At 52.8% G+C, this 9,776-nt stretch overlaps 1 protein-coding gene across 1 annotated transcript in view; it reads right to left on the reverse strand.

Annotated features, from left to right (window-relative positions):
- Positions 1-2,717: 2,717 nt before the first annotated feature.
- Positions 2,718-9,776, reverse strand: part of Cdh4 (cadherin 4) — a 471,330-nt gene continuing 464,271 nt past the window's right edge. Inside the window, exons 11-15 of the mRNA XM_026787264.1 lie at positions 8,305-8,538; positions 7,570-7,803; positions 6,627-6,766; positions 5,925-6,089; positions 2,718-3,196 (exon numbers count right to left, since the gene is read on the reverse strand). Coding sequence (XP_026643065.1) covers positions 2,990-3,196; positions 5,925-6,089; positions 6,627-6,766; positions 7,570-7,803; positions 8,305-8,538 — 980 coding nt within the window. The 3' untranslated portion in view covers positions 2,718-2,989. The remainder of the gene's footprint in view (positions 3,197-5,924; positions 6,090-6,626; positions 6,767-7,569; positions 7,804-8,304; positions 8,539-9,776) is intronic.

Here is a 9,776-nt window from a genome sequence, read left to right on the forward strand (position 1 = left end):
AAATAAACCATAATGAAAAAAAGGAGAGGAAGAAAAAAGCAAGATGCGTTCCAGGTGTATACGGAGGTGGTTTCCACCGGCCGGCTGGTGGGGCAGAGCCGGCTCGGTACCGTACCTGGCTCTCTGTGCAGGGCGATTCTATCTTGAGTTTTTGGTTTTGCCTTTCAGCTTGGGTGGAAGTGGGAACTTCCCCTCCCCGTTTACCTTAGAGAGCACAGAGGTGTCACTCTCAATGGGCCATGTTCTCACTCTGGGGAGATTGATGCATCTCTGAGGGCCTGACAACTGGCCATTACTCAGACACTTTGGTGGCAGGAGGCCCAGCATTTTGGATGGGCTGAAAGACATGAGAGAGAGAAGCTGCTGGCTGGGAGTCAGGTGTGACGAGGCTGATCATGCACAGGTGTTCTTCCAAGCCGCTCCGCAGTGCAGGTTTCTCCCTAGAGGAACTAAACCACATCCTCGTACTACATAGAGCTGGCCACCAGCCTCGTTTGGCTGGGCCCTGACCACAGACGCGTCGTATCTACAAGCTACGGGAGGGAAACATTTGACACTGACTGTATGCTTCGCTAATGCTAACTTCTTGGCCTTGGAACAGAGTTCCAAGATGAGTCTGGGGATGCGTGGACCCTATCTTTCTCTAGCCCCAGGGGCTAATCGGGGGTGTTGAGTGAAAGGGGTAAACTGTCCGGCTCTTAGGGAACCCCATGGACGTTCTTGCAGGGGCCTGGCAGTGACAGAGGCCTGTGCGGGGGGGGGGGGGGGGTCAGAGGGAAGTGGAGGCAGATGAGACATTCCTCCAGAGCTGATAGATTTGGTCCCTCCTGTCCCAGGGCTCCAAGAAAGCCTTGGGACTTCAGGGGAGTCCATGACATCATGTCATGTGCACACTTCTCAACCATATGCACACTTCCAATAGAGCATTCGCGGTCCTTGGGTTTCCCAAAATCAAACCCAGAAAATTCTCATTCCCCCAGCCCTGACCCATAGTTGTCCTACCAGTGGCCATGCCAAGCTCAGCACTACCCTCACTGGCTGCCAACCCCGAGCAATTTGCATAGGAGAGCTTATCTCCCCACCCCGCTCCCTCCCCACCCCTGGCCTTCCATTAGCTCTGTTGGCCTGGCTGGCTGTAGGGAAGATGATTCCCAGGAAGCTGCAAAGGCCCCTGTCCATCCTACCTCCTAGGGCAGCCATAGGAGCAGTGAGAATGGATGCAGCTGAACGTATGACCAGCTCAGATCTAGGAGTTCAGAGTGGGGACAGGTTTGGGTTGGGAAAGAACCCTGACATCCAATGGGTCATACCCATAAGTTCAGCACCTATGAGTTCACTCTGGTGCATCCAAAGCAGTCTGGAGAAGGGGGTGAACCTAGCCATAGTATAAAGCCAGAGGCCATGAGGAACCATGACTTAGCTGGGCGCATGCTATCTCCTGGGTACCCGCAGACCTTTCAAAGTCATCCTGGCCCCTAGTAGTAGGTATAGGCTGGGGGTCCGGGAGGAACTTATTTTTCATCAATGCTGGGACTTCTGTTGTCTCCCAAAGGAGACCCAGACACCAAGCTACCAGTGCTCTCAGCCTCTTTCTTGGGGAGCCAAGAAGCTGACCGCACAGGGTGCCCCTCCAGTGCGGCCTTTCTGCCCCATCCCAGGGCTCCTTTAGGCCCAGACATGTGAATGTCCTAGGCCTGTTTTCCCCTCTGGTGAAAAAGGCAGCTTTGCCATGTCTCACAGTCCTTGTCTGTAGCCTATTCTCTGTCCTACAGACATGGTCACCCTGCCCAGCCTGCCCTGCGTCAAGCTACCCACGGAAAGTGCAATGCCAGATCCAGAGAACAATGGAAACGTGGGTCCAAGCCAGAGCATCTGTGGTCACGTGGGCACAGTAAGAGAACCTCTCACTGGCCACTTAGAATAGGTCCTGACATCTATAGCAGTTCTTGGCACCAGGCAGGAGCTTGGGCTAAATGGGCCCAAGGAGGCCCAGCAGCTGCCACCGTCTGACAGGCTCTACTCTCTGTTGTCTGCACAGCCTGGGGAGTGTGTTGAGAGCATTTGGGGGTTCCGTTGAGGGGCGTTGTGATTGCTGTGCCTTCACCGGGATCCCTCGTGAAGGGTATTGCCAGGGTTTGGCAGGATGCTGTGGCTTCTGGACAACACGCTGTCCTGGACCAAAGCCATTTGGTGGTACTGGGGGTGACAGCTGGTCCAGAGTAGCTTTCTGGTGGACAGGGCAGTGGCCAAATGCAGGGGCGAGGACCAACTGGGGTGGCCCCTCGGCATCGCACCCACCCCTGCTATTTACAGTATCTCGGTGGGCAGGACATGAGTTCAGGTGAAAGCCGAGTCCACACAGAAGTCTCTGCTGATGGGGTTGGGCTAGCCCAGTGCTTCTTGGCACCGGAAAGTCTGGTCCTCACTTAGCAGCCTTGGAGAGCCCAAAGGGCCCAGGAGACACTGACCGGGCATGACAAAAGCTGTGGCCATCTGGACCCCATACTATTTTTGCAAATAAGCCATCCCCCCCTTTTTTCTTAATAAAAGACTTTTTAAAAAAAGACATACTCTCTCCCACTCCTTGTGTGTGACCTCCAGAGGAGACCAGATGGGGTCAGGGCTGTGGGCAGGGTGGGCAGAGTTGGGGCCTTGGGCTGTCTCCTCTTTCAGTCACTCCTGAGTTAGGGAATCTGTCACGTGTACCAAAAGGCACTTTTGTTTTTTTTTTTTATTATTCTAACAGTGCTTTTGTTGTAAGAAATTCAAGTTAGGGCTGTGCCTCTGGCTCTCCCTTTGCGGTACGTGGCTACTGAGATGCCGCAGTGGTGGTGGGCGCCTGGTGGCCTATGTTCGTACTGCACAGTTCCACTTGGGGGATGGCAGTGGGGAGGGGGCCTCTGACACCAGGACAAATCCAGTGCCTTGGCTCAGTCCCGCTGCTCGGCCTCGAGTGTCCTTCTCATGTTGGCGGGAGGGGTGAGGTTGGTTAGTCCTCCTCACCACCCCCATACATGTCCGCCAGCTTCTTGAACCGGGGCCCCCAGTCATTCAAGTAGTCATAATCTTGATCCCCGGAGCTGGAGGAGTTCAGGGAACTGACGGAGCCTGCGGTAGAACCACTGCCCTCATAGTCGAAGACTAGCAGAGAGTCATAGGGGGGTGCCGTGGGGTCATTGTCAGCAGCTCGAAGTCCCTGGAGATCATAGAGATGAGGGGTTAGGGTGGAGTGTGTGCTGTCAGCCCGTGGGAGGAGGGCAGGATCTTGCATACAGTAGGTACTCAGTAATTGCTGCATATGTTTGTCTGCAGGGTGTTTCCAAGGACCAAACAATGTGTGTTGCATGAGAGCACAGGGCTAGAGATGGCTCCGTGGTAAAGAGCACTTGCCGCTCGTGCAGTACCTGCACGGCAGCTCACAACCATCTCTAACCCCAGTTCTAGGGGACTCGCTCCATCTTCTGACCTTGTGTATACACACGGTGCACAGACATACGCAGGGGAAGTACCATACGCATAAAATAAAATATATAAATCTGAGAAAAAAGGGCAAGGAGTGTAGGGCCAGGAAGCTCAGAGCCACTGGCAGCATCAAGAATGAGGTGGGCGGGGGCTGGAGAGATGGCTCAGTGTTTAAGAGCATTGCCTGCTCTTCCAAAGGTCCTGAGTTCAATTCCCAGCAACTACATGGTGGCTTACAACCATCTGTAATGAGGTCTGGTGCCTTCTTCTGGCCTGCAGACATACACACAGACAGAATATTGTATACATAATAAATAAATTTAAAAGAAAAAAAAACCAAAAACTTAAAAAAAAGAATGAGGTGGGTACTGACTGGGCCGTGTGTAGTGTTAGGGTTGGAACGTGGTTAGGTATAGGGTTAGGCAGAGTTGGGTTAGAGTTAGGGTTGTGGTATGGGTCGGGGAGATGATGAGTTTATTCAGCCCAGGGCGTTCAGATGACTGAGTCACCATGTTCAATTCTCTGCAGAGCTGGGGATTGAACCTAGAGCCTTGTGCTCGCTCTGAGGCCAGGACTCTACCCCTTGAGCCTGTCCCTCAGCCTTCACACTCTTAATTCTTTTTCTCCTCATGATCTTTTTATTTACTTTTTATTCCCCCCCATCCGTTCCTTCTTCAGTTGGGAGTTTTATTATTTTTCATTCATTCTTTCTCATTCTCCATTGCGTACTGAACGCTTTGCCTGTTCTCCTAAGTGCACTTTCCCCCACCTCTGCCCTGGGAAGAGACTGTGATTCTCATAGCCTGTGTCTTTACTCTCTGTAATTTCTTCTGAGTGACCTGACAACGGGCTGTGGACTGTAGGTTGGAGGTTGGTGGAGCCTGCTTTGTAGGGTCTAAACATCTTGTTGCTCATGGTATTGTCTGAGTGTCAGTGGCTGTGTGGTCTGAATGTAATCGGCTCCCATAGGCTCCTAGGGAGTGGCGCCATTAGGAGGTGTGTCTTTGTTGGAGTAGGTATGGCCTTGTTAGAGGAAGTGTGTCACTGTGGGGGCGGGCTTGGAGGTTTCCTATGCTCAGGATCCACCCAGTGTCTCAGTTGACTTCCTATGTCTCAGTTTCCCCTCCAGTATCATGTCTGCCTGCATGCCTCCATGCTCCCCACCATGATGATAATGGACTGAACCTCTGAAACGAGCCACCCCAATTAAACTCTTTACAAGAGTTACTGTGGTCATGGTGTCTCTTCACAGCAATAAAAACCCTAAGAAATGGCTTTCAGGTAACTTCAGACCTTGGTGATATCTCCTCCTATGAATGTTCTGAGGAAACTTCTGGATGTTTGCTGACTGACAACCTGGGTTATCATGTAAGAGAATCTGCCACTGGCTGAAGTATAAGTGTTGCTGACCCCACTTCAAATGCAATGAGTCTTGAGGACCTGGTAGTAAAGCTACAACCCATCCATTCCCACTTGCTTGCTAGTGGTTAGGCGGGGTCACAGATGGGACCCCAGGGAAGCTGCTCTCCCTGTTTCTTTTTGCTTTACTGCAGAAGAAGGTGGACAGAGGTGTTAGCCAGGCACACGTTTGGTTGAACAACATTTCCTGACAGAAAAGTAATTTGCTTTCCAGAAGTATAGTAACAGTTTTTCTAGATTCTCCTCTCCCAGTGTTACTGATCCTAAGGATGGCTGGCTTTAAGAGGTCATCTGACATGTTGAAGCTCAATTTTTTCTTGGTTACTCCTAGCAATGGCTAACCACGTGCCCCAAAAGGGAACTTCTCATTCCCTTCCCCGCAATCCCTTTCTGCCCTACAGCTGCTCCAGCCTGGAAGTAGATGGCGAGTTCCCTGGTTAATTGAGCCAGAGATCTCCCGCTGCAGATCCAGCCACCACCTGCCAAAGCTCTGCTGTCAGACAGCCATTTGTTTCCCTTTCAAAACCTTTGTAAGAGATGGGGTGGTGTGACATGCAGCCTGAGCCTTTCCTGGCTCAATTTTAAGAGACCAAGCTTCTCTAAGGTGTGGAGGTCTTGTTAGGTCTTTAATACAGCCTAACGCTGAAGGCAGGAAGGGCTCTGTGGGGTGCGTGGACTCCCACCTTTGTGTTGTGATGGGGATGGGTCAGAGATGGTTGAGGAGAGACATGCAGGTCAGTTTTCTTGGGTACCAGGGTTCCGGTGTGGGTGGGAAGGCTATTCCCAGCTGCACTGGCTCTGTGTGTCCAAAAGCTGTATTGCTGCTTTGCTGTTTCTCCTGAGACTAGGTCTTCCTTCTGTTACTGCAGGCAAAGGGGCCTAAATGGTCCCAATTCCCCCTAGCAACTGGGAACCTTAGGCCTCCTCAGAGGCACCCTCAGCCATGCAGCAGGAGGTCTGGCCGCCTCTGGCCCTGTAGAGCTCTGAGTGTAGGATTTCCTTTGAAAGGGGACTCCTTGCTCAGGTCCTCCCAAGGTTCATACCTCATTGATGAAGTCTCCGATGTCGCCTGGGTGGGGCACCACAGGCCTGACTGGGTACTGGGGCTCGGCACCTACTGGCCGTTCGTCCACCCGCCGCACACCAGGGGCCTTGCTCAGCACATGTTCCATGGCTTCCGGCTGTTGTAGCTGGCTGAGGTCATAGTCCTGGGGATGGAGGCCAAGTGAGTCAGGGGAACTGGAGTGCGGGGAGGTAATAGGCAGGGCAACCTTTTCAGTTTTGTCACCTGCCCAGAGGGTGCCACTGTACCAGTCTCTAAGCACACCCCCAGGCCTGTCCCTTCCACGCACTCCACTTCTTATCTAGCCATGGAGTCTATGTCTGCCAGCGGCCTTGCCAAGGCCAGGAACTCCCTCCTGGCAGGTGACCTTTCCCGCCTGCAGCTCAGCAGCCTTGCACTGCCACCTTGCACCCTTAGAGCTGATGGGAAAGGGCTGGGTCCTCCTTGTAGCTACTAGCTAGCTCTGTGAAGATCACCCACTCTGGTCAGAGAGCCCCCCACTGGGAGTATCCAGGAGGTGGGTGTTGGCGTCCCCAGAAGACTCTGGCCTGTTTTCTCCAGGACAGCAATGGGGAGGTGGTTGGAGAGGGAGGAGGATGCTGATAGAGCCTGCATAGTCTGCCCAGGTCCCAGCACATACTCGGGAGAGACTGTAGCAGGGAGGCTGAGACCTGGGGCTCACCTGGTCCTCCTCGCCGCCTCCCTCCTCGTCGTACTTTAGGATGTTGTCACGCACATCGTCCTCAGGGTCGATGAGCAGCTGCTTTGTGTGTCGTTCCTTTTCCCTCCGCTTCATCCACACAACGAACAACAGGACCATGGCTACGAGAAGTGGGGCTGCATTGTGAGCACTGTATGCATATGTGGGCATGTTTGCGCACATACGTCCCTCGCCCAGCCCCACCCGGGGGCTGTTTCTGATCCTACCTAAGGAAGACACCACACTGTCTGGTGAAAGGCCTTAGAATCAGATGCCATTAGAGGGACCCCTAGAGATGGAGTGGTCATATTGTGGTTCATTCTGGTCTAAGCTGGGGTCCTGATGTTTGGTCTTCAGTCCTTTCCCATACATGGTGGAGACCCTTTAGCTCAGTGTGATTGGGAGAGGGGATGTTGGCCATCCGTCACGGCTGCTATTGTGGTCTCTGTGCTACTGTGGACCAGGTCAGCTGTCCAGGGGGGAAGATGGCACCCCAGGGTCATTTCTGAGCATCCTTCTTGTTCCCCATAGCCCTGAATCCTGTTCAGAGAGCCACGGGAAGACAAGGGCTGGAGTTGGGATATTGACAGACAGGGACTGTCATTCCCACCGTGTCCATTTGAGAGTGGCCTGCAGATACTGGAGGCCCAGGAGGGGGCCAGCCTGGGGGCTCAGGGGCCTTTGGGAGGCAGAGTCCAAAGATGGACCAGATTTGGGCAGGCTGGCCCTCCGTCTGGGCTAGAGTGACGAGGTGGGAGATCCTGCTTTCATAGCCCGTGTGGACAGTGTTGCTGGACTTCAGGAATAGATAGGAAACTGCTGAGTGAAGTGACTGTAGAGAGGCTTGGATCTCATTCCGCCCTGGCTGTCTGTGGGACAGGATGCCTGCGCCCACGAAGCCCAAGCCCACAAAGCCAGCACTCACTTAGCAGGATCACGATGCAGATGAGGATAGCCACGATGGCACCCGTGCCCAGGCCGGCTGCAGCCACGGCACCGATGGTGGTGCAGTCACCATTCTCATCACACGGGCACACCTTGACTTTTATGATGGACGTGTTGGACAGGGGAGGGTTTCCAGAGTCCGTGACGATGATGGGGACGTCGTAGACCCCTGCCTCCAGGTACATAATGCGCAAACTGAGCTGGGCATAGTCACCTGGAGTGAGGAACAGCAACGCTGAGCCAATCGTCGGCTCTCCTTCCCAAGGAAGACTTCTGTAGGTAGTCACCGAGTAGCACGAAAATCTCTCTCACACATACACATATACATGCACATACATCATGCACTCATATGTACACACAACACATGCACACATTCACAGGTACACACTGGCCACACCTGAGAATGAGGTCACCCTGTCCTAGGGGTAACAGCAAGGGGTACCTCCTAAGAGGGTGCTTTTAGTCCACCCACAGTGACTGCCAGCATGGTCCAAGCTAGGCTCTGTCTAAAAAACAGCCAGGTACTAGGAAGAAATGAATGGGTTTGTGGTGGGGATGGGAGTGTACAGGGCCATATCCCCAGCCTTGTGTGTGAACTCTCTGGGAGGGCGGGGGCTGTTCCCCATCTGTGTGGTTCACTCCTCCTTGGTGATGGATCCTGGGCCACATCCTAGATCCCGGCTCTGCTTGGCCAGGGCTCTGTGGGTGGGCTCACCGTTTAGCCGGGTGATGGTCCAGTTCTTCCTTACTGTGGTGGGGATGAAGGGCAGCTCAAAGACGTAGGGGCCGATGTTGGGGTCCATGTCGGCGTCGGCTGCAGTGATGTTGATGGCGTTGAGGCCTGGCCTCTCGCAGATCTGTGCCTCCTTGGGCAGCAGCTGTGGCGCATTGTCGTTGATGTCAATGAGGTAGATCTGCAGGGTCCCAGTGCCACTGGCTGGGGGGATCCCTGTAGGACAGGACAGACAGATGTGTGAAGGCCCCAGCAAGACACACACCTATACACTGACGGGAATTCCTTCTCCACCTTGTAACCTGCTGTTGAAAAGGACCAGGTACTCTTCTCTGAACAAGGGCTGGGTGCTCACCAAGGGCTGTCTGTCTGTATGGCCAATTAATTTTTTTTTTGGGTTTTTTTTTTTGTTTGTTTGTTTTCTGTGTTCGTGTTGCCTGCATGTATGTCTTGGAATCACATCTGTGCATTGTTCACAGAGCCAGAAGAGGGTGTTGGATCTCCTGGAACTAGAGTAACAGATGGTTGTGACTTTCCATGTGGGTGCTGGGAATTGAACCTGCGTCCTCTGAAAGAGCAGCCAGTCACTCTTAACCATTGAGCCATCTCTCCAGTGCCTCTACAGTCAACTTTGTGGATGGCAAGGACTGTGGGACCTGGGGGCAGCCAGTCGGGTTAGGTTGGAGTTTCTCTGGCTGTCATTTGCTGTGGGAACAGCTTTGGCAGGATTTCTGGACAGAAAGGACACTGGGAAGAAAAAGGCAGAAACACCAGGAGATGCAGAACAAGTAGGATGGGCACTATGGAAGATGAGATAATAAAGACACGAGGCAGAAAGTAAATGAATAAAAATTAACATTAAATTATAAGAGCTAGTTAAAAACAAGCCTAAGCTATGACCAAGCTCTCATAATTAATAGTAAGTCTCCACGTCATTTTTTGTAAGCTGGTCACCCAAAGAAAAATCTGTCTACAAATGGCATACAACATGGGGCTCGAATATCTAAACAGGGCTGGAGAAAGCTAAGAAAATCTCCGGACAAGTAGCCAGATGTGGTTTTCTAGTCTTGCAGTCTGTAAGGCGGGCTGGAGCCAGCCTCCAGCGCGGTGTGGCGGTGCCATGCGCTAAGCTAAGCTGTGCCGGTGGCTGACATGCCACAGCAGTTTAAAGATTAGTCTCACACAATCAGACACAACGCCCACGTTACCAAGAGGTGGGCTGGGTGGTTTTTGGTTGTTCATAGATGTTCGTCATCACTTAGGGGAGTTGGTTACAAGTTGTTACTGGTCATGTCAGTCTCTAAACAAAGGATATTAGATTCAGGGATCTCTTTCTGAAATGAAAACCAGGGGGGGTTCCTGATGGCTCTTCAAGCTGATGAGGGAGAGGGACTTGATTGGGGGAGGGGGAGGGAAATGGGAGGCGGTGGCGGGGAGGAGGCAGAAATCCTCAA

The sequence above is a fragment of the Microtus ochrogaster genome, linkage group LG8 (assembly GCF_000317375.1).
Source record: "Microtus ochrogaster isolate Prairie Vole_2 linkage group LG8, MicOch1.0, whole genome shotgun sequence".
In the NCBI taxonomy this organism is placed as follows: domain Eukaryota; kingdom Metazoa; phylum Chordata; class Mammalia; order Rodentia; family Cricetidae; genus Microtus; species Microtus ochrogaster.